Raw genomic sequence first — 25,425 nt, 5'->3', positions numbered from 1 at the left:
TCTTCTTTGGAAGTTCTCCACTGTTTATATTTCAGATTTTTCTGTTGCTTACAAGTTCAACTTATGCAAGATCATAAATGAGATTGCAGTAGTGGCAACAGACATTTTACTTTTTTTCCTATTTTCAAATGCAGAAAATGAGCTCCTTGGAATTTAGAGCAAGTCAGCAGCCCCTCTGATTCTCATCAAACCATTTGTCTGTCGGCAGTGCATAGCAAACATTTGCTATAGCTTGTCTCAGATATTTCAGTAGAGAGCTTCTACTACCTAGATTGAATATGACACATACAGAATTAGACAGGACTTCTTGCTGCTCCCTCGCTGAAGGCAACTTAATCTTTCAGACAGTTTTCCTATTGCAGAGTCATTCACAGGATGTTTTTTCCATCCCAGAGTCTCCTAGAACAACAGTAGAAGATAATTGCAGGCCATATATCAGTTCAAAAATCCTAATTCTTTATTTTCATGTGGGGGTTAAGATGCCAGAGAGAAGTCCTAAAGGTGAGGGCCAATGACACAAGTGGCTTGAATTGACTCTCACCAGACATACTGTAGAGGTGCTGATGATAGTTTTTCTATGACATAAAGGCTTCAGTTTTTTCCTTTGGTTTTTGAATAAAAGAATTTAATTTAGTTTCCAAAAGCAAAAAGAGAACAAAACAATCTTAAGCATCTTAGTAATTTTTTCCATATAGAACATAGGTTGCTCCAAAAGTAACGTTGCCTATTTCCATGGAAACGACAACAGATACAATGAGCACAGTAACAGTTTGATAGAACAAATGATCAGTGTTTTATAACACTTTATTTCAGCACTGAGAAGGATAAGGCATGAAGCTGTGATGTTTCTCTTGGTTCTCAGCACAGCTCAGTCAGGACCAGTTCTGGGACCTGTTGTGTCTCCTGATACAAAGATCCAGAATCTTGGCTCTGACTGGGCCGGACTACAGCTGTCTTTCCAGGCTGCAAGGGCACATTGTTGGCTTTTGACCAGCTTGCCACCCACCAGTACCTCCAAGTCCTTTTTTGTTAGAGCTGTGTTCCATCCTTACATAGTGATCTGCTGTCTTTTTCATCATTTCACATACACAGCATTTTGCTTGTACTTGCATCACATGGAAGAGCTGGGAAATTGAAGGCCCATTGTAGCTGCCTGACACCCAGTATACTATATTTGTTAACATTGTCTAAGAATTCTACTTCAATCAGGAAATTAATTTCTGTGTATTTTTTTCAGGTCTCTTGTGCAAATTAGCTTTTGGACAGTTTTTCCTTTTCATATTAACAGGGCTTAGCCTATGGAGTGTCCAATGATTTCTGCTTCTGAGCGAAAGAGACCAAAGCCTGGTGAGAACAACAGCATAAAGACTGTAATTTTACTTCAAATTGTTCACGTAAGCACAGCAAAAGGCAAAAAATAAAAAATAAAAAGATCTTTCTACTCTAATAAAAGCAGCAACAGCAACGATCCAAGTGATATTGATGGTTTTCTTCCAGAATATTTTGTATTCTTGGAGCACACAGGACTGGGCAGGTGGGGCACTTCCTTTCACTATTGTTTGCTTGATTTATTTAGGCTACATGTGAAAAGGAGAAGAAAGGTGAGTGGGATTTTAAAGTCCCTCCCAGACATTTTTAAGGCAAAATCTTGGGTTAATGTTGTATGGACAACCAGAGAATGGAGGTACACACAGAAAAACAAGAAGCCGCGGGCAGCCGCCAGGGGGCGAGCGAGGCCTCCCAATGGCCGTCACCGGCGGCCAATGTGCGGCGGGTTGCTGGGCTATGCTGTTCGACCTCAGCCCCCCGCTGCCTTCTGGTGTTTGTTATTAAAGGGATTTTTCTTTTTTTGTAGTTGTTTGTCTGTTGTATGTATATATATTTTAATGCGGGGCTGTCATTGCAGCCAGTGAGCGGCCGTTACCTGAAAGGCGGCGCCGTGGCTCGGGTCGTCTCCCTCAGGGAGAGCCGGTGGGCCGGGCAGGCCTCACAGCGAGCGGTGGACGCGCTTTATGCCTTCCTGAGGAAGAAAGGAGATGAAAACGAAAGTACAGAGTCAGAGTTAGATGTGACTGCGTTTCCCTCAGCGATGTGCTGCTGCTGTGTGTGTACACATTAGGTTTTAGCAACATTCCTGCATCTCCACATAGTCAAATCGACGTGAGTCCTGATGCTGGTCTATGTGTACCTGTGAGAAGGGTAAGGCATGAAGCTGTGATGTTTCTCTTGGTTCTCAGCACAGCTCAGTCAGGACCAGTTCCAAACCTTCATTTCATATTCACTTCCATGTCAATGTTCTGCCAGACTGTCCCTGTGTTGCTATCTGTCACACAGGAGCAAAATGTAATGAAATCTTGGTGGAAAGCTTCAACCTATACTGCCATACCACTGACATATGCCTCTGATGTTGTGGGCCAACACAGAAAAATAGGTGGCATTATTTTTGGAGCAAATAGATTACTTACATTAATGTATGTAATTAGCACAAATTATTTTAATTGTTAATATTTTTATTAATACATTAAAAAAAGAAGAACAAAAGGATAAAACTAGTGAATAAATAGTGAATAGAATAAAACTATTCATGGGACTATGTTCAGCCTATGTACCAAAGTGAATACAATTATGTGCCACAACTGAGTTAGTACTGCACTGTACCCTCCCCTTGCTCTGGTTTCAGCCAAAACAGGAGTTGCTTGGGAGCGAGCATTTCTCTCATCTTCCTAATCTATCTTAGTTATTCCGAGTATCAGGATGCAAGACCGATTAATCAAGTTGTTTCTCTGTTTTCTCCTTGCTCTGCATAGGCTGAACTCCAAAAAAAGTCACTTTGAAACGATGCTTTCTGGAGCCTTGGTCACTTTCTATTTCTTCTGTTTCTGCTATTTTAATATCTTTTTGAAACACAACTTATGGTTCAGGATACACTAGCGCATTTAACAGCATAAGTAAATTCTCTCCTATGTTTCTGTGTCACAGTCCCTTTTCTACATGGGACTGAAATAGCCCTCTCAGGTGTTAAACAGACTAGTTCTGGCAAACTGAAAGGCAAGTGAAATCTGTTTTCGGTCCTGTATCTTGAGTCCCTTCAGAAAAGTCTCTCTCTAATTGTATATTCTGTAGGATGTGTAGAGGAATGGCAAAGATGAAAAGGATGTAAAAGAAAGATATTAAGGTTTCACAGAATGGCTGGGTTTGAAGGGACCTCAAGGATCATGAATCTCCAACTTCCCCTTTCCTCCACAGGGAGGGCCACCAACCTCCACATTTAATATGAGACCAGGCTGCCCAGAGCCCCATCCAACTTGGCCTTGAACACCTCCAGGGATGGGGCATCCACAGCCTCTTGGGGCAGCCTGTTTCGGCACCTGACCACTCTCATAGTAAAGAACTTCCCTCTGATATCCAATGTAAACCTTCCCTCCTTCAACTTACAACCATTTCCCTTTGTTCTGCCATTGTCTACTCTTGTAAAGAGTTGAATCCCCTTCTGTTTGTAGGCTCCCTTGAGGCAAGGGAAAGCTGAAAGGAGCCCGTATGTTTTGGAAGAGGGTGGGCAATATACTTGCCGTGTTGACTGTGCATGTATGTATGTAACTGCAGTTCAAGCTATTCTTACATCATCTTTATGTTTTTTCTTTTTTTCCTATCTACTTCTTACATAAGCTGTGCTAATTAAGAATGGCTGGCTAGGCATAGTTCCTATAATTTTCATGAGTTGTCTTAACAAAAGCAGTGGACAAAAGAGTGCAAGTCTTAGTGTTAAGGACATACCAAGTGCAGAAACACTTGATTTTGCAGATGTACTCTAAAATTCCTAACTAAGTAAGGAGGTATGGCAAGTCAAGGACTATGACAGTATCTGGATTTCAGGGCTTCTTTGCAGATGCTCTCCTTGCAAGTGGTACTACAGGTCAGTTGCTTTCCATAGAAGGAAGGGTCAAAGAGTTACCAGAAACAGTAGTGCTGGCTGACATTAAGAAATCCCATAGTGAAATGAACTGAGATTCCTCTTCAGTAATGAACTAGATGATGATAGAATCAAAGGATGATTTGGGCTGAAGCGGACCTTAAAGATCTCCTGGGCAGGGATACTTCTCATTCAACCAGGATGCTTACAGCCCTATCCAGCCTGGCCTTGAACGTTTCCAGGGATGGGGTATCCACAGTTTCTCTTGGCAGCCTGTCTCTGTGCCTCACCATCTTCATGATGAAGAATTTCTTCTGATTATCTAACCTAAACCTATCTCTTTTGATTTAGTTTTGAACTATTACCCTTGTAACATATCTGTATCTTTCTTTTGCTGCAGACCCTTTGTCTGAACACAGTTCTTTAGGTGGGTTCTCATGAAAGCTGAGCAGAAAGGGAGACAGAATGCATCCCAGGAGGTTTTTCAGATGATAAAAAATCTGTGAGTAGTTGTGCTGTCATGCAGCGAGATCTCAGCAGGCTGGAGAAATGGGCTGACAGGAAACTCAACTTCCTGCACCTTGGAAGAATTATCTCTGTGCACCACACACAGGCTCAGGCAGACCAGTTATAAAACAACTTTACCTAAAAGGACCTGGATGTCCTTGTTGACAGATGAGGCAGCAGTGCGCCCTCGTGGCAAAGAAGGCCAAGAGTGTTTGTGCTGCATCGGGAAGAAGTGTTGCCATCAGATGGTGAGAGGTGATCTTTCCCCTCTGCTCAGCACTGGTGAGGTCACTGTTGGAGTACTGTGTAATCTGGGGCTTACCATTAGAAGAAATACATGGGCTTAGTGCAACCGGTCCACTCAAATGATTAAAAGGTTGAAGTATCTCAGATGAAGACAGGTTGAGAGAGATAGAATTGTTTCAGCTGGGAGAAAAGGAAGCTCAAGGAGAATCTCAGCAATATGTAGAAATACACAAAGGGAGGCTGTAAGAAAGGAGAGCCAGACTCTTTTTGCTGGTGTCTGGTGACAGAACAAGAAGTAATGAAACACAGGATGTTCTGCCTCAACATCAGGAAACTTACTTGTTTTTCTATACTGTAAAGGTGGCTGAGCACTGACTAGCACATGTTCCTAGAGACTCTGTTCTGTTCCAGCATCAGCTCTTCAGTGATTTTGTGTTAATTAACCAGTGAACTTAAAGCAATGTATTGCAATTTGAAGTCTAATGACAACATATTTTACCTTAGGATGCTGGTTACTGGTTTATCACACTGCTTTTTTGGGTGCTCTGTATTATTAGACCTTAAAGTAAAGGAATGATGTTTTTAAATGGAGTTCTTCCTTGCGTTGGAATGTAGTGGGTGTCTGCTCATTTGTTTGCTTGCCATGTTTATGGAGTCACTTAATGACTTAATGCATGCTGCCAAAGAAAAAATACTGCTAAGCAGTTGAGGAGACAGCCTGGAAATCTGAATGTTGCAGTGGAAGACAAAAATGTTGGTGCCTCAGCTACACGTTTTCTTATGCCTTACTACTGCTTTCATTATCCAAAATAGCACAGAGGATTAATGCATTTAAATAAATATGAACTAAGATTTTCTCTGAAGCTCATTGCTTTTTAACAATCTTTAGACGCAGGAAGCAATTAGGAATGGTTTTAGGAGCAAGAAAAGAGGAGGCAGAGAAATCGGTAAGGTAATAGAAGAAAGTTGACAGCCTGCAATAGAGGGGTGGCAAGTGATTTTCTTCTTAGAGGAGAGGGGAAATAAACAACTTCACTAATTAGGAACAAATAAACCTAACCCATTGAGTGATGGGGTTTTTTTGTCTGATGATAGCTTATGGTAGTGTTAGTAGTAAGGTGGTAGTGATAGGGTTTTTGTTTTGTTTAAGTGAATGTGTTTGAAAAGGACTCTGAGTCCTAGCATAGATTTCAGATGCCTTCTTCATGAGCTGGCTATTGTTTCTTACTATGGACAAACACAAAAGGTCAGTGGTGGTTTTTACACATCAGTATATAAAGCTGACCAGCAGCACTTCAAGGCTGATGAGAGTTTTGAGGTAGTGAGTGAAAGAGTGTATGGGGGTGCTTGTGTGAATCTAGTCATTTGGAAGATGAAAGACACATGAGGCTTGTTTCTAGCAATAATGTGGACTCTTATCTGTTGCTCAGACAAGACCTCCATATCAGTGAGGATTTGAGCTGAAGAATAACTTCAGTGGGAAGCGAAATGTTTGGTGGAAAAAATGAACTGAATAACAGCACATGTTAAAAGGACCAGAAGAAACCAGGTGAGTATCTTCCTGAGTGAGTACACCTGGCAATTTAATACAAACTTTGTTTATGGAATCAAATAGTAACCAAGAATTTGAGGGGATTGAAGGACCCATTTGGCAACCTGCAGCATGGGATCAAAGGGCCAAGTTTTTAGGCTGCAATTTTGTATCTTATCTTTGAGGTATATGTGTTAGTAGGTGCAGGTTGTATGCATAACCCACAGTTGTGAGTTTATATTCAGCTCTGTGAATGAACATCTGAAAAACTGTTCTGTTTTTGGTCATTGTAGGAATACCTTTCTTATTAACTGCTTCTGAGGATAAGTTCAGGGAGTGTTTCTTCTCTGAGAACACTGCGTTCAGGTATTCCCCAATACTCAGCAGGAGAGTAAAGCACCAACACATAAAAATACATATATTTTAATGTCATTAAATAACTTTGTTAGCAAACATAAAACCTTACATGAAAATAAGAGCTGTGACTTTTCATATCATTTGAATGATAGTAATCTGAATAAAAACGTTTGGCTTATTGGCGTAATAGCTTAATAAACTGACTCCCAAATCGTTTTACAAACTCCAGATAACATGCAAATTCTCTTACTCAGGTGAAAATAAAGGTTAAACTGAGGTGGAGTCTATCAATTCTTAGCATCACTCAATAGAAAATAATATATTTACCCAGTAGGAACAGTGGAGAATTTCTGTCCCCAGAATGCAAATCTGAGCTGAATTTTGTCTTGAGAACATAATGTAAATGTTCATATTATGGCAGCCTACAAACGCAATCAAGATCTCAAAAAAAATGTGTCTCAGAACCTCTGCATTTCCCTTGAAAGCTGTCAGTAGCACTGCAGAAAATGAAATGCAGACATTGTTCAAAGTTGAAGACAGGAACATTTTGAATGAAACAAATAACCTGTCCTGAAAGGTAAAACCGTATCCTGTACATCATGTATGGATTGCTGTATCTTTAAACTTGGAAACCAAATTAAGAAAGGGAGGAGACAGTCAACCAAACTGGAACATGCTCCACTTATTATTACAGTATCTGTTTTGCTTAACTTTGTATATCTAGATTAATACACAAATGAATGATACCTCATGCTTTAATATACTATCCCTGCATCCTTCTGAAAAACCTGTAGTACAGCATCTGGCCAGTATACATAGGAAGACGTTAACCTGTATAGTTTAAAACAAAACAAAAGGTACAACAGCCCAAAATTCAATTCAAAACACTTTTTTCCTTCAGTTCTTTCTAGTTTCAAGTGCCCTGTGGAAACTTCATGACTTTCCTCAGAAGGTGGGGCAGCATCCTCCTTAGAAAAAGTTCCTTTTTCTACCATGGAGTTCACAAGAAAGTTGCTGGTACAAAGTCATACAAAGCCCAGAGCATTTATGGTTCATAATTAAATACCCTGACTCTGATCGTATTTCCAGCAAGGGCAATGATTCACATGTTGTGGCCTAACTCTTTCTATTTCTGAGACATTCACTTCTGCAATCCTTGCTGTTCTGCTCTTCACTGACTCTCACTGACAGCATTTTACAGTGTCATAGAGCATAATGAAAGATAGAGCAAAAACAATCACAGTTGTCAAATCCAACCGTACAACTGAAGACTGCAGGATCTTGGGAGCACTTAGACTTTTAAACAGCTTCTCCTTATGCAGACACTCAGGATTCTCCCAAGCCAGCCTCTGCCCTTAAAAATCCTGCCACTTAACCAGTGATAGTAGTGCTGCTAAGTGCTTAGCAGTTTTCTGTGGCCTTGTCAAATGGTGGAGGAATCCCAGAAAAAAGCAAAACAAAAGAGAACAATGAAAAGAAGATATTTTGTACTTATAACAGTTGGAGTTATAAGTACAACTGCTTGCTGTGCTTCTCTGTTTATTTGTTACTGTTGACAAGACGCTCATCTCCTCTTTCCAGATTTAATGGCATCACTAAATTCAGTTCTTCATATCTAGTATCATAGGAGGCAAAACCACATTAGCCCGTGCAGAAGTGAACCAAGCCACTGAATGCAGGAAGGCCCAAATTGGCATTTCCTCCTAGTGATCAGAACTGCAGCCAGAGTAACTGCACCAGGAGCCAGAAAAATTCATGTATGTACCAATTAATAATGTAGAAGGCTGAGGTGAACACTGACAACTGTTTGACCAAAAAGCCCATTAAATCTGAAGAGCTTTCCCCAAAGTGTAAGAGAAACTCATGGAGACAGAGTATTGCATTTGCTACTGTTCTGTAGCAAAAATAAAGCTAGAAATACCAGACAGTAGACTTCAGTCATCAGATGAAAATATTCCATGTTGTTCTGCAGGGTATTTAGAGAGGATTCTTGTTCTGGTACAGCATCTGAAACAATGGGACCACAGGCCTCACTATGTGCAGAAATGGTTCCCAGTCAGCAGTCTATAGCTGCTGGCCTCTTATTTCAAGCTGAGTACTTTTTAGACTGTGAGACCGACACCTGAAATAGATGAAAATGTCATTTAGAGAAATATGAGAGATAGGAGCAGAACTAGTTGATGATTAAATGTCCTGTTATCACAGGATTTGGAAAAAGAATGAGAGCCTTGGGACCCTTGGGTATAAAGGAAGCAGGAGTGACTCTGAGGAATTAATTTCCTTCTTACTACAAGAGGTGAAAGATTATGTCAGCATAATCATCCTCTCAGTGCATGATGGAGCCTGGACTGCTGAGACAATGTTGCAATAAAACAGAGAAATGGAATGCAAAGATCACTTTCCGTTTCTGGTGTAAGGATGATTCTTTCAGTCCAGTGTTGGGCAGCCTGTGGTGGAGCGATGCCTTGGATCCTTCACCTCAGTGATAACAGAGCTGCCTGTATGTAAAGCAAATCTTGTCTCATCCCTCTCCCAGCTCCAATTTTCTTACAAATGGTGGTGGATAAAAAAAAGATTTATATAAATCTATTATTTTAGTAGCCAAATCTACTAATAAGCCATAATAAAAGATTAAGCTGCAGGAGAAAATACTAAGCTTGTGCCATGACAGTCTAACAGAGCATGAAGAAGGACAAATGGATTACGGGATGAAACAGGAGAAAGGTGTTTGGATTTACTGCTGGATGGATGAAATGTTTCAGGAACTAATTTGTCCAGGGAAGTTTAAGTGCAGCATAAAACTCAGCTTTCTGTCAGCTGAATGTAGGCAAGGGGTTCACTGAAAAAACAAAGCAAAGCCTGTGATTTAGGGGAGAGTGAGTGAAGAGTAATTACTTACTATGGCTGGTAGATGAGATATTTCTGTTCTTCAATATCAAAAAACCCAGAAGGATTGTGATCAGTACAATTACAGCTATAAGTGGGCCAAAGAAATTTACCTTCACCAGTTCCATTTCTTCTGCTTGTATCTCTGAATAAGAGAACAGAGAAGATGCATATAACAAAGATTTCATTTGCTGACAATTAGCTTAACCCATCCTAACACAAATTTATGTAAATTAGAAGATTATGGAGGGGCCCTAAGTATCCTTTTCTTTTACGGTATTTAATAATGCTAGGAAATCACTCTCTGTATGGTTCTTTTTTGTTTTGTTTTTCCCAGTAACTAGCAGGTGCACCAAGGCTTAACAGCCATTTCAGCAACAGTAAGGAAAAGTGCTATTTCTGATGTTTGGGCTATGTGAGAGATTGGCAGCTTGATTAATACAAGAGCCTGTGATGCCAATGCTAGGCTACTACTACTCTGCTACTGTGAAAATTTAAATAACCTGGGATATGTTATTATTTAGTATGCATTGGAACTGAAGATCAAAGCTTAATGAAAAGCTTTAAGGGATGTGAGAGAGACAGGGAATGCACGGGAGTTTCCTTCTATTTCTGGTTATTGTGCTTTTGAGGTTTTGGTTGCTAGGGATAGCAAATAACACAGCTGCAACTGTCACTGAATAAAGTTTTTTTTTTCTCTAGGGTTGCTAGTTTCTTACCCACCATTACTGTTTATTAGGTGGCTACTTTTCAAAGTCAGGGATGAGAAGAACGGAATATGGAAGAGGAGGATGCACTACTATGGCTAATATTAGTGATGTTAATACTCTTGAGCAGAAGACTTCTGTATTAAAATTTAGTGTTATTTGCAAATCCCGGAATGTAAGGACATCAAACAGCAGTGATGACTTAACCCTTTAGTTAAAGTCAAGTGAAGAAAACTGATTTGTAGATCTTTGTGAACGAGTAGCGAGTAAGTAGTAAATAGGGAAGCCTGTGAGTAAGTAGTAAGCTTCTTCTCTAATAGGCTTTCTGCAATGCTACCGGTCCCTTTGGGTTTCTTGTTCCCAGCAAGTGAAGAACAGCACTCCACATTCAACACGGTCTTAAAAGAGATGTGCAAGGCAAATGACTGAAGTGGGAAGCAATTCTATTTTGATGATCATAGCTTAGGAATAAAAATGTCTAAAAAATGTTTTCCTGTCCTAAGAAATAAATCATTTACAGTTTTAGTTTAAAGAAACAATAATTCATACAGAACTCTGCTAATATTCTTGCAATTAAATCTTGTTGGTACTCAGACACCAAGTTCTAAACTGCTTGGCTAGAGTTGCAGCTGAAGAATCGTTGGCTATGGCACCTTCTCTTCTGGAGGTCTGTGTGGCACTCTGTTATGTAACAGACTCAGAGAACAGAATTCATACATGCTTCCTAATCTCTCTTACTTAGCTATGGCCTAGTCGAATATACATGGAATTGTTCAGCAACAAAAATGATAAAGTATCCGGGAATATAGATAATTAGGACTGAGAGAGATAAATTTGCTTTCTTGTTCCCCATCTCTGGGCAATTAGTTTATTTGTAATAGGGCCCAGAATCCAGGAGAATGTTACAGCATCATGATATTCACGAGGGTTCACTTTGGCATGTAGTTTTTCAGTTAGAAATGGTAAAGTGACCTGTGAGGTGCACGAAGAATCTGCACTCAGCTAACACTGTGATCATCAGGGAACATTTGGGATGGCACAGAGTCTGAATTTCTTGCAAGAGATGTCTGAAAAGAGGCACAATCCCAGAAGAAAAAAAAATCCCCAAATGGTCATTTTGGAATGCAAACTGTGTTCTGCCAAATGCTGTGGAAACTACTAGGAATACTTCCAAAACCCATCAAAGTTTTGTGGCCTTTACATTTTAGCTCAGTACAGTCTATTTTGCAGTTTGTGAGCCAAATTTGGTCCAAGGGACTCTTCTGCTCAGCCTTCTGCCTCTCCCTAGAAAGAGATTAGGAGCAGCAACTCAAGCGCTTAAATGTCAGAAAAAAAAACATTTGTAGTATGAAAGTGGTCAAACACTGGAGCAATTTGTTGAAAGAAGTCATGGAGTTTCCATCCTGAGAGATATTTAAAACTCAACTGGATAAGACCCCACGCTGCCTATTGACCCTGCAAAACCTGACCAAAGACAGGTTGAAACCTCATCCGTGCATTTAGTTTGCTTTGGTGCAGCAGCGGCATTTGGGGAATGGGTGAACAGGGCTGTGCTTTGTTCTGCGCAGCAGCAGCCTTCCTTCTCTCTGTGTTCTCCTCTCTGCAATAAGTCCTCCCATTGAAAAAAACAGAAGAGGGAATTTGGTTGCCATGCTTATCAGTGAACAGGATTGCAAACATAGAAGCCTTCTTAGTAGCCCCTTTTGCTACTCAGGGTTTACTCTCTGTTTTGACTATTCTGCCACCTGTGATTGTTTCTACTGAAGCCTCCCCAGCTCCTACCCATGCAAAAATCAGAATGAGCAAATGAAAACTCACCTATGACTAGCGGCACTGAGACAAGACTCCCCTGCTGCTCTCCAAGGTGAAGCAAACAGCTAATATTAGTGAGTGTATTTGTAGGAACTGGGATATTCAGCTTGGTGGTAACGTTATACAGCTTTGTTACAGCATCCTGTAAGACATCCATCTGTCGTTCAAGCCTATCTGTTACATTTTCTCTTGAAATTAGCCAAATCATTTGTTTGGGCTCTGGATAACCTCCGCTGGAAGAACAGGAAAGATTCAGGTTCTCATTGGGCTTTGGCTTCCCAGCGTGTAGCTGTGCTACCACAGGCTGACTATAGTTGGCTGAAACAGACAAAAGAAAAAGCATTGAGTCAGACATACTACATCTTGTGACAGTCCCTGTCAATACGTTGAGATATTCATGTGGAATCAAACCAAAACGGTCTTCCTAGGAAAGCAGTGTGGGTTCTCAGAAGGGTTTGTTATGTTTTGGCTGCACACACACACTTGCTGCTCCTTGTCTTTGGAGTATTTCAATGACATCTTAGGCCATGTCAGCCAGATAGTGAGACTCTGTCTCTCTTACCTTCTCTAGTCCCATTGGTACCTCATAATAAACAAACCTGGCCTGCTTAGCTTGACTTTAGGACTGGAAAAACCTATTCAAACATATGGTATGAAGGATGATGAAAACTTTTAACCAAAGGAAAAGAAGATTCAGGCTCAAAACTTCATTGAAAATATGGAAGTAAGTCAGTGCTAAAGTCTTTTAGTACTAAAAACTATATGGAGAAGAGGCAAGGGATTCTTAGAGAGATATGAGTGTAATGGAGGGTCTGATTCCTCTATATACACACTTGAAGTATTAGATCCAGGCTCCAAGGCTAGCCCCAGTGAATCTGAGTCTGTAACTGAAGATGATTTGCCTTCAAAATAGGCTACAGACTGAAGTACCTCAAGAGACAGTAGATCCATCAAGACTTCAATACTTTTGGAGCGGTGTTATCCCTCTGACTTTCTGCATCCTAAAATGACAACATGGCTTACTTCTCATCTGTTTCCAGCCACTAATAGTTCATGTTTCTTCACTGAATCAATTAGCTTTTTTAAGTATCCGATATTGTATGTGTATTTTGGGTTGCCATTCTCTGAAAATAAGTCTCCTCAGTCTTATTTGTCAGAAGGTAATCAGATCGATCATTTAATGTCTCTAGTTGAACTGTATTTTTTTTCAAGCCCCCAGATAACTCCAGAAGAGATTTTATTCATGCTTTTAAGTTTTTCAGCATCCCCTCTAAAATGAGGACAGATACTGTAGTACGTATTCTGGCACCAGTTTCACCACCAACAGCAACAACACATGTTTTGAAATAGCTTTCCTTGCGGATCCATCTTAAGTAAGCGCTAGAGACGTACTATAACAGAAACATCAGAATTTCCAGTTAGGCAGCTTCTCAACACGATCCCTACTTGTCTGTTCTACAAGACAAAACTTTTCATTATGAAGCCCTCTCTTTCTGGAGAATGATCTGTGTCCATTCTTCTTATATAAATAATCTTGTCTGTAAACGTATCTATCTACCTGTACCTTGTTCTTAGATATATATATATATCTAAGCTATATTAGAAGACATATTAGTATATTGGAGTAGGTTCAGTCACCAAGAGATTGTTTTGTTTGACTGACCTTTCACACTTGTACAACACTCAAACTTTCTTAAGTCCACTTTAAGCGTGAAACTTCATACTACAAAAACAGCCTTCCACATATTCTATGAGATTCTAGTTAAGAAACAAGCAGAGATACACCTCAACGTTTGTATTTTTTCTAATTATTTTTTATTTTAATTGACCTCTATACCTTCTTTTGGGAAGTTACTGAAGAGAAACTCATTTGAAAGAAACACAGAAGCAAAGAATTTTGAACAGGCTTCCTATATCAAAGGTTTGGGAGGGCTTTAATGCCTATGCATGAGACTTCTATAACATGTTAAATTAACTGAGGTCTTGCTACTGAGTGCAAATTGTGAGTCTCTGAGGTCTGAAACTGCTGAAAATATTCATCATGTAAATTCTATGAGAATCAGAATTAACAACATAAGTTTTCTATTTGCTTGTGGATCGAGGGAACATTTGCTGGTAGTATAATGCTAAATAGGCTCAAGCATCCTGGTAATCTTTCTGGCTGCTGTTGCACATGGCCTGTTTTCTTTCAAAGCCTGAGAACACCAGTGGAAATCAGAAGCTGCTGTTATTAATGATTACCACTGTCCAAGTAGAAGAGAGAACATACAGACAAAGGTTACCAAGAAAATGATATAAAATAGGAAAACTTTATAAAAAGATGCAGTTCCTAAAAGTCTTAGAAAACACCAGGATTACTTCCTCACTGAATCCTACTTGCCTGTAGTCTGCCCCTGCCTCAGATTATGTGCAAGAAATCAAGCTGAGTCTGATCAATTCCTGCATTTTTTTCTGCAGATATTTTCAGTCCTGCCATAACTGAGCATATGATGTTCTACTCCTCCACATATTAACTGCTCTTTTCTACATTTTCCCTAAGATTTATATCATCATAAAATAGCTGAATATTTGCAGAAATCTTTTTATATTTCAACTGTAATTTACCACCAACATTCTTAATGCTATTGCTTTTAATAGAAGGAAGTGCTTCAGATGCAAATAAAAACTGTATTTTCTGGAGTCCTAGAGGCCATAAAACTTGCAGGAAGCAAGATGAAGAAGGGAGGGTGGTTTTCACTATAGAGTGTGACAGGGTGGGAGTCAGGAATGTGTAATATTGAGCAAATTATTTCCTTATTTTTTCTGCTTTGTCTGATCACTTCCACCAGATTCACAATGAGAACTTTCTAAGAAAGAGAAAGAAACCGAGAAGAAACACTTTTATCCACTTTAGAAATTCTCTCCACTGCAGGTAAACCTCCAGTGGTGTGGGGACAGTCCGTGTCTGAACAAAACAAAGTGACAGAGACCTAAAAAGAAAACAAACAAGCTTGCAAAGCAACAACAACAACAACAAAACAAACAAAAAACCCCAAACAGCTGGATGACAATTAGCAGAAATTACTTACCAGTGATGTTCAGTACGCACTCAGATTCATGTATGAGCTTTTTTGGTCCCTTGTCCACGTGCATAATAATACATTTATACTGCCCCTCATCCACAATCCCGACATTTAACAATTGCAAAGTCCATTTGTCCATATCCATCTTGGTACGATTTATGTATTTAGGATCAAGGTGATCATGTATTTCCTGGCCGAGGTAAACTTCATGTACCACTTCACCCGTATGTTTTTGCCAAAAAACTATTATATTTCTTATGTCGCTTTTCTGAGAGTTTGGGAAATAGCAAGATAGGTACGCAGTGTGATTGAGAAATGACTTCACATGACGTACATTGGCAGCAATACCTTGAATTTAAAAAAGAGAAAAAATTAAGATTTCCATCAGCTGCAAAAGAATATCACATGCTTGCAGTCATGGAGGCAACGCTTAGTGACAGTAGCATAAACCCATTGGGATTTAGACAAATTCTCCCAATAGCTATGAGAGGATACATACTTCTTCATACCGATGCACTTGTGGCATTCAGATCATAAATATGTTTCTTATTTCCCTTCTAATATTTTACTTTCCAAGGCAGGCTTACTGCTTAGAGCTGGGGAGAGTCTGTATATTGGAAGATATAACTTCAGGCAAAAGGCCACAGCTCCACTCTGTTCTCAAATGTGTATGCAATGAGATTCTGTTGTGAATGAGGCAGCTGCATAATTTGTTTTTCAAAACTTGAGTTCTTTCTCTTCAGGAAACAATACGATGCTGCAGTTTTGAAGACGATGTAAATGCAGCACGTGTGGTAAATGTTGGTGTCTGGGGAATGCATGGCCAGGAGGTCAGAAACAGGAAAAGCTTTCTGTTTCAGTAAGGAATTAATCTAGAGTTTAATGACAAATTAAATGTCAGGTTTAACTGTTCTGTAATTAATCTAGAATTTAATGGCAAGTTAAATGTCGGATTTAACAGTTCTGTCGCTGAACTTGTTAACAGAAATAGTCAATAAACATGATTATGCCTTCATGAATCAAAAGAATGGACTGTATTACATACAGGATGATTTTTCTACTACTTTCATCACTGATACTATGGGGTAGTGACGGGCTGGGAGAACAGGCTTTTCTTGTGATGAGAAATGCAGACTTCTGTTCTTGCAGATCTGTTGTGTTCAGAAGATTCACAGTTTCTCTCCTGAATCAAAGTTTTGACTATTTTTTTTCTGGAGCACAAGAGTGCAGTATCTCCACAGCTGCCTAAAACTCCATTTATTCCTTATCGAGCTGTCAGCCTTTAGTTCGATATTGCTGTCCTCTATGATATACAGAGGGGATATACACACATTCTCAAAAATAGCTTTCAATTGAAAATTTAAGAGCAACATGAAGAATGTGTAATGTAAAGATATAAAATGGAGAAAGTACTTTCTACATATTTTATAGAGTCCCTGCTTGCAGTTTAAATGCATATCACACAGATAACACAACCTCGATTGTACAACTGAAATTGTTAATTACTACTAAAGAAGGAGCAACAATGTAAATGCAAATGTATCACATAGCAGGACACGAATTATCTAAACATTTTTTTACAATTAAAAATCTGCTTCTTACCTGGGAGAAGTATTATGGCATAAAGAAAGAATATGCAGACCGCCATGATGCTGTATGAAGGAAAAATTAAAGAGGTATTTTAGAGGATGAAACACTGCAGTGCCTTCTCCAGTGCTCCTCAAGTAGCAGTAAAACAGGAAGAAGTTTCAAGAGAGATTTTCAGAAAGTTTATCTCACATTTTCCCACCGACTTGTGGAAACGCTTCTCTGTGCTTTAGCAGCCATTAGCAATCACAGGCACACTATGTCAGACCTCCGGTTTACAGTGAACGTGGTGAGGTTCAGGATTACTGGGTATGCAATGGGAGGGGCACATACTCCATGGACTGCAAAGGGCCAGAGAGCCCAGAACAACTGGCACAGAGGAGAGAGGAATGGGGAGCATTCCTGCCCTTAACTGAACAGGGAAGAAGAGGGAACTGAAAGCAGAGAGAGAGGGTGACATGGGAGGAGTAGGTGGTGGAGACAGATAGCACAATGATGTCAACTACCAGAAGTGGTGAAATGGGTAACCTTCTGTTGTGTAACAGGAACCTTTCCTTCACTACAGTGAAAGACAACTGAAAGCAATCCTATGGGGTTTAAAGGGTTGAGGTTACATGTCATGTGGTTTGGTCAGGAAAAAAAAAAAAAGTATTTAGGAAAAAAAAGCCCTATGACTCATCTTGTAAGCAGAACACTTCTGTGACTGAATTCACATAGTGAACCTATATAATCCTGTTTAACAGCCAAGGCCCTTTCTCCAAGTAATTCTCAGTTATAGGTGAGAGAACTGCTCCTGCATCTACTGGCTTGTAGCTGATGGTTAGCAGTGCCTTTGTGTCTTTCCTGTGCTATTTCCTTGTATCTGGGAGAAGCCTCCACACCATGCCATCCAAAGCGCTCCACTTTCCTTTCTGAATGATTCCAAAGAGTGCTCTTTTGGTGGAGAAGGTGCAAAAACTCTTCAGCTCTTACATGAAAAAAAGAAAGTGTGATTGGTGTCTTCTGGTTTCCCCTTTTTTTGCCATGTTTTATTTTAAGCTTGTACACTTTGATCTTCTTTACCGCAGATTTCTGGGAGCAAGTGTATTTTTCTGTTTAACACCGAATTTCCCTCAGTCAGCTGTTGTGTGTTCTGTGTACATACTGCAAAACACAAAACCATATTTTGTCCCAGATTCAGCCTTTTCTTAGGAAAGAGGAGAAAGAAACTTGGATGCGTCAGAGGATAAAGACGTTCTTTGTGATCAGTGAGACTCACCAAAGTTGCAGCAGAAGAGAGGGAGCTCATGCAGGATCCATTGCTATAAGCAGAGGTCATTTTCCTTCTGAACTACAGCATGAACCACCCTGCTTTGTGGTGAATGCTGCTCAGTTGAACCACACAACTAATAAATGCCTAAATAAGATTGCCTATGCCAACTTGCCTGTGCCTATGCCATGGAAACCTACAAGAACTTCTCAGCAGTCATTTTTTTCTCCTATGAATATGAATTTTTGCTTTGAATCAAACATAGGAAAAAAAACCAACAACCCAACACAGTAGCCCTGCTTTTTGGATCTAGTGAAGAGGAGAATTAAAAACAGTTTAGCAACTGGAAACATAAATGACTGTAGCGCTATAACAAGGCATGTTTTGCAATGACCTTCTCACAGGAGCAAAGACCAAAACTGGAAATGAAAATAAGAGAGAAAAACAAAACTCAAGGGAAAAAAAGTACACAGACACAAAACCCTACAAGAGATAACATTTTCTCCATGCCTTTCTTTATGGGTTAGTTATGGAGCTGAAGACAAAAGTCTCAAAGGTCTCACAGAGTTTCCTGGCTGCTGTCTTCCAGATGGTGGTTGCAGGGCTGGCTGCATGTTGGAGGCTCCAGGATCCTTCAGGATTTCCACATGCCCTGGAGAGGGAGGTCACAATATGACTTCTGTTGCTCTTACATGAGCTGCTTCAGAGACAGTTGCTGAACCATGATGTGGGTCAGTAAACTACTGTATTGTGACAAAACTTTCTTTCCTTATTTAAAAGGATGCCCTTAATCAGCTGATGCAAGTTCTTCCAGGCACCATCCAGAAGGCTGAGAGGAGAAAAGGGAATTAAAGGCTTTGTGTTGGCTACTTTTACACCATTTCTTGAACATTTTCAATACAAATTCTGTGTCCAATTCTTTTTTTATAACTACAGACCATTGAAGGATTGATTACATCCCGGAATTTTTAAGGGGTCAAGATGGACCAGGTAAGATGGCACACTACTGGAAAATGATGGGGAACAATCTGCTCCTTGCCATGGCCATACATGAGCCCTCTACTCCAATGCAGAGCATTGTGGCTCTCTGTATCTTTACGGTTTTCCAATCACTTGCTGGTTGCATGCAATGGAAGATGCACTTTTTCAAGATGCCAGTGACGATGGATGAGATGTGAGTCCTTTGAAGATCCGCAGCTTAAAACTTTCTCTGACATCCAGAGTTAAGTTAGTCTTCAGGAAGGTTAACATCTTTCCTTGATAACTAAGGGCTACAAAAAGGCACTATGTGGCAAGCATCTTTCTTGTTTTTCAAAGCTTGGTCATCTATTACTGACAGTGCCCGTATGACTCAGGATTACAAATCAGATATAGATGTCAGGGATTAGGAAAGGAGAAATACTTTAATTGGAATTATGTCAGTATGCAGCTAGTAGTTCCATTCGATCCTTGGCTTACTGAAAGAAGAAGAAACCATGTGAGTGTATGTACTTCAGTGGCGCTATTCATGACTGCTTTTAGTTGGCCCAAAGCAGTATGAGAGATGTCATTTTGCTGCATACAAGGGGATGCCCTACCTGAGGAACTCTGAGATAGACATCTGTGGAGAAAAAGGTGACTTTGCCCCTTTTACTTTTTGAGGGTGATTGCCAGAAAAGCCCTCAGGAACTCATTTTAAATTGGCTCGTGCTTTCTGTTTATTGTCCCTCAAAACTCAATACACAATTTATGCACAGCAAAGCATGGAGATCTGTGAATAATAATAATAATAAAAAAGAGCTTTATATCTTTTTCTTCCCCTTGGTTTCCATTTGCTCTCTTTTTTACCTCATTTTCACTGTTGGGTGTATTCACCACCTTTTGAAAGACACATTGTCAAATATGTGTTTTTTGACTCATGCATTCCTTCAGTTCCTTTCAAAATGTACTTTTCAAGTGTATTTAAGAATATATAGCTAGTTTATTTTATTACCTTAGGTACGTACCTTCTATGAGAAGACTCTCCTTCCCTTTTATTTTGCTGTGATCTTGAAACATAACTGATTACTAAACTAGCAACCTACACTTTTGATTTTACTTAAGTAGGGAATTTTTCCAAAATTTCCATGCCATGCCACATTGTACCCAGTACCAACACTGTACCCACTGTACCCCAGCTCCATGAGCTATTGTGAGCCTCCTGGAGACAGGACATCGGTGATTAAGACTTCATGTATTTATCAGCCTTCTCTTTCGTTGTAAACAAGGGTTGATCTGAGCAAGCGCTATCAAAGTAAAGAACAACTTAAGGAAATTCCCTGAACATGACCAGGTCTGAGAATAGCAGGATTCCCTCCACCCAAACACTTAGCCATACAACATAAATATCCAACAATGGACTCTGTTCAAAACACCGTTACCCAGTCAACTTCTGTTTCCTAAGTGTTTATCCAGCAAGAAAGTGGCATTGTAATCAATTGCTTTTTTTTCCCCAGTTCATTCTCTTTTAGAGTATTCTTTTACTCTGAGTTAAATTTCATTTATTGTGTTGCTTTTACATTTGTAATGAATCTATATGAGAAAATTCCCAATTTCTTAATGCATTTTGTTTTCCTTCCCCCTGTTCCCTCTTTCAGTAAGTTCCTTTTGTTATCTATGAGATTTCAGGAGACCTCTGACTTTGCCTGTGAATCTAGGATCACTTTGCTCTAACACACAGAATCTGGTCTTCTAATAAAAATTAAATAACACCAATTATTTAAACAATACCTTTGCTCCAAAGGTCATGAAGCATTCCACTGCCTCTGCAAGCAAAATTCTTCCTCCACAACCAAAGGGAAGGTATCTCTGAAAGAGAACACAGCAGCTGCCTAGCGGTGCACAAGTCACAGGACACAAACAAGTACTCTACCTAGCAGAAACTGCAGGGGGAATTTAGAGAGAAAAAGCCTCATCAACCAGAATGAGACACTCATCGGGAATGACTGTGAGTACCACCTACAGGACAGGTCAGGTCAATGTGCTTTCTATGCCTTGTCACAGAACTGACAAATTAGTTGAACCACCTCTTCTACATGACAGATAACCTCATCAGGTGAGATCTGCTCTCCTTTCCCAGCCCCTGAGCTTGCTTGATTTTAGTCAAGCAAAATTCTCAGCTGGGAAACCACAGATGCCTGATTTACTTATCAATATTCATGCTAAGAGGAAACTGAAATGCTCACTACCAGGCTGTCCTTCTTCTGAGACTCTGACTTCTGCACAAGTCACTTTGCCTGGAGATGGTAAGTTAGTGGATGGTATTGGGGCCAAATCTCACACCAGGGCTACACAACACATTACACAGACAACCTCAAATGGCAGTTTTCTGGGTGCTTTGGATGGGAATCTACATACCACATACAAAAGAATGAATTCACAATTTATTCCTAACCCACATTCAAATACACCCAAAAAGGATTTAGCTGTCATACAACATATGTTTGGTCCTCAAGTATTATATGCTTGATTTTCAATAGGTGTCTTTAAGAAACACGGCTGGACTCATGATGCAAACTTCTGCTTCTTAAACAGGAGCATCACTAATCAGAAGCTACATTTTTATTCCTGCAATAAATCTCAATTGTCAAATGAAGATGTGATATTCAGAAGCAGAGTTAAGTAAGCCAAGTTGTGCTGCTCACAGTTTTAGAGCAGAAATCACTCCAAGGACATATTCTTATTTTCTCACAGTGTTTCTCACTGCACATTAATGACTTATAAAGTTATAGGAAGAGGTTTTGCCTTTTGGTTTTGGATTCCTTCCCCCAAACACCAGCATTATAGTTGATGAGAAGAAAGTACCCAATTCTCCTGCCTACTGGTATAAATTAGAGATTGCCATTTTTATGATGTACATAATCAGAAAATGCCTTGCAGATCCATGTAATTTTTTACTTTCTTAGTTTCTGATTATGAATGTCCTGCTTTAGGAATTAAAGCAATAATTGTGCTGATGCTATCATAAGCAATCCTTCATTCTGTTATAAATTGATCAGCTTGCTCCAGGGAATAAGGCATGTGTGTGTGAAGCTGCAATGATTAGCAGCTGTGATTCAAATGAAGTAGAGAGCAGCTGTGGAGCTACTTTCCTAATAGCAATTACATTTTTTACAAGTGTGTGCTTCTATGTTTGTAGGAGCTTTACATAGGCTTGCCTCAGTAACTGCTCAAGTCATTATCACATGACTAAAGGAGCCAACATAGTTAATTGAAAGCATTATCACAATACTAGGGAGTACCTAATTTCTTTCTCCAGGCTTCCTGTCTCAAAGGCAGCAAAATACTCCAACACAGATTTTGACAATATAAATGTTCATTCTTTCCTCTGTTCCCTGCTACATACTGAAAGACTTGGACAGAGAAAATCAACTCTATCACAGAATCACAGAATTGTAGGGGTTGGAAGGGACCTCTAGAGATCATCGAGTCCAATCCCCCTGCCAAAGAAGGTTCCCTACACCACGTCACACAGGTAGGTGTCCAGGCGGGTCTTGAAAATCTCCAGAGAAGGAGACTCCACCACCTCCCTGTGCAGCCTGTTCCAGTGCTCCGTCACCCACACTGTAAAGAAGTTCTTGTGCACATTTGTGCAGAACTTCCTATGCTGAAGTTTCATCCCATTACCCCTAGTCCTAACCCCACACACTACTGAAAAGAGACCAGCCTCGCCACTATGGCCCCCACTCCTCAGGTATTTATAAACTTGGATCAAATCCCCCCTCAACCTTCTTTTCTCAAAGCTAAACAGACCCAACTATCCTCTTGCAAATGCACATATGCAGCTTTTGCCCAAAAGGTTCCTCTTTCAAAGTTGAAATTCCCCTTGTTACAAAGTACTTTTATGTCTCATAAGTGTCGGTATTACTCACGGTATCCTTGAACTCCTGTATAGCCCCGGTCTTCAGGAGAACTGTTGCTTGGATTTTGCATGTAGGAAAAAGCCCTTTGATTGTAGAAAATAACCTGGTTTTTTTTTTTTTTTTTTTTTTTTTTTTTTTTTCTCTGTAACTAGGCTTGATTGTTAAATCTGGCAAGTTCAATTCAATTTTGTTTGCCTAGCAAGGTCTTATGTTAATGGAAGAGGAAATAGCTTTGCTAGCAAGGACTGACCTTTCTCCAATGAGATTAAACAAAACTGTCCTTCCCTAATTCCCAGATGCTGAAAGTCATCAAGTTAATTTAAGATCTGATGATGAAATAAAAACAGAACTGAATGGATTGTTATACAAAATGGTGATTTTGAGATTGATTCCATGACAATTATGGGAAATAAGAGAAATCTATGGCCATCCATTTACCACAAATGCCATGCTTGCCATGTTGTGATTGACTTTTCTGCATGATAAAGAAGTTGTGCTTATTTGACTATTTTTACATATGATTCTTTGTTAAAATGATAACTTATTTCTTCTGTACTTCCAACTTATTTACACTGAATTTGATTCTCTTGTAACCTCATTTCAACTGTGCCAGCTTAGTAGAAATTCTAACTTCATTATCCATTAAGATTTGCTTTAAGTTTGCTTATGAACATGCAACAAGCCTCATAAAAGCCCAGTTTAATGATAGCAGTTGTGCTTGCCAGATGTAGATCAAACATTATTCATATCTGAGTCTCTTGTCTCTGAATCACAATGTACAGATGGCATTCAAAATGGAGCTGTCTGGGGAAAAAAAATAATAATCCAACCTAAAACTATTACCTATTAAACTTTATTGGAAAACAATTTGAAATCAGATTCTATGCACGATTTCCTTGTCCAGTACAAACTACTCAACAGCTGTGATTAGAAATAGAGAAGTAAGCTGCTATGAGTGAAAAAGGGGAAGGTTTTCCAGTCTGTAGCAATCAGAGAGCTATAATTTGCCCTTAACTCAAGTTTCCAGTGAAAGCAGCTGAAAGCAGCCAAAAGAATAATTTCTTCAACTAGATTGATTAAAAACTAAGGGAGTCTAAATTAAGTGTTTTCCAAACAAGTTCAGCAAAATCTAAAACCTGAGAGCTTTTACAAGGTTTGTTTTTTTTTTCACTTGCTTGCAACTCAATGTTGTGGTTAGCAAGAAAAACCAGGAGAAGTGATTGAGCGTCTTCTTTCCACTCTAAGATTTCATTAATGATGGAACATGCCTTGATGTTGTGCTAGAGATAATAACATTTTAAATCCTACATATGCATGGTCTTTCAGCCTTCAACATCTCACCGTTTATACTGAATTTCACACAAATGTATTGAGTTCAGTTTTCAGATGAGCCAGTCACTGGCCAGCCAGCCTGGCTACGGTGGATGAAGAGGTTGTGCCCTTTGTATGACCCTGAGGGATGTCCTAATGTGATGTGTTTTTTCTTCTTTGCTTGTGGTGGAAATGTAGCTAACCATTAATAGATTATCCTTATTGAAAACGTTATTGACATAACAAATCATAGAATATACCAAGTTGGAAAGGACTCATAAGGAATATCAAGTACAACTCCTGCCTCCACACAGCATCACCCAAAATGAAACACTATGTCTGAGAGTGGTGTCCAAGTGGCTCTTGAACTCTGGCAGCTTAAGGCCATTACTAGTGCCCTGGACAGCCTCTTCCAGAGCCACACCACCTTCTCCTAACCCCCAATCTGACCTGCCCTGGCTCCAAGCCGTTTCCTCAAGCCCCATTGCTGTCACACAGAGCAGAGCTCAGCACTGCCCGTCTGCTCCCTGTGAGGAGCTGCAGCCACCATCAGGCCTCACCTCAACTCCTTTACACTAGGCTGAACGCACCACAGGACCTCAGCTGCTCCTCACACACCTTGCTCTCTAGACCCTTCACCATCTTTGTAGCCTTCCTTTGGACACTCTGTAATAGTTTTATGTCCTTTTGGTAGTGTGGCTTCCAAAACTACACACAGTGTTCAAGGTTGCACCAGTGCAATGTACAATAGGAAAAGCACTTCCCTCTCTCAGTTGGCAGTGCTGGGTCTGATGCACCCCAGGATACAGCTGGCCTTCCTGGCTGTCTGGGCACATCATTACTTGTGTTTCAACTTCCATTAACCGGAACACCCAGATCCCTTTCTGCAAGGATGCTCTCCAAACTCTTGTCCCTCAGCCTGTATGTACAGCCAAGGGTTGCCCCTCACCAGGTGCCAAATCTAGCACTTGTCAAGGCATGAGATCTGCATCAGAGCTACCAGGTACACTCTCCTTAGTTTTGATTTGGAGAAAGAATCCATTTTCCAGGGGAAATCATACTTAAACTTAATTCCTTAAATTTATTTAATTGGCTGTGCCCTACAGGATCTTCCAGTTGAACTGGAAATGGGGTTAATTTAATGTCCAACTTCTGAGTTTTGCAAAGTGAGGATTAAAGCATCCAGCGCATTTGGAGAAGATCTCTTTCTCATGGCTTCTGATCTGGCAACTTGCTTAAACAAAACACAACTGTTTGATGTGGAAGTGATGGTGCAGTGCAAGGGAATTAAATATCTCCTATTTAAATTGGGCGCTGAGCTCACAAACTATTAACACTGTATATATATGCTGATGTACTGGAGTGCTCCTGCCTATGCAT

At 39.9% G+C, this 25,425-nt stretch overlaps 1 protein-coding gene across 2 annotated transcripts; it reads right to left on the bottom strand.

The window, feature by feature from the left end:
- Positions 1 to 6,601: 6,601 nt before the first annotated feature.
- Positions 6,602 to 24,672, bottom strand: CD86 (CD86 molecule). 2 transcript variants are annotated; one of them, XM_015873555.2, is made up of 7 exons: positions 22,744 to 24,672; positions 20,603 to 20,680; positions 16,621 to 16,670; positions 15,025 to 15,366; positions 11,963 to 12,274; positions 9,451 to 9,582; positions 6,602 to 8,673 (listed from the first exon to the last, which is right to left on the bottom strand). In XM_015873555.2, exons 3-7 carry the CDS (start codon positions 16,664 to 16,666, stop codon positions 8,654 to 8,656), a joined length of 852 nt encoding a protein of 283 aa, XP_015729041.1. In that variant the 5' UTR covers positions 16,667 to 16,670; positions 20,603 to 20,680; positions 22,744 to 24,672; the 3' UTR covers positions 6,602 to 8,653. The 2 variants fall into 2 exon arrangements, with proteins under 2 accessions (XP_015729041.1, XP_015729048.1); XM_015873562.2 differs by lacking the exon at positions 22,744 to 24,672 and having other exon boundaries at positions 20,603 to 22,300.
- Positions 24,673 to 25,425: the final 753 nt, after the last annotated feature.

The sequence above is a fragment of the Coturnix japonica genome, chromosome 1 (assembly GCF_001577835.2).
Source record: "Coturnix japonica isolate 7356 chromosome 1, Coturnix japonica 2.1, whole genome shotgun sequence".
NCBI classification, from domain to species: Eukaryota; Metazoa; Chordata; class Aves; order Galliformes; family Phasianidae; genus Coturnix; species Coturnix japonica.
Note: the sequence above shows the minus strand (reverse complement) of the source record. Positions and strands in the feature narration are given on the sequence as shown.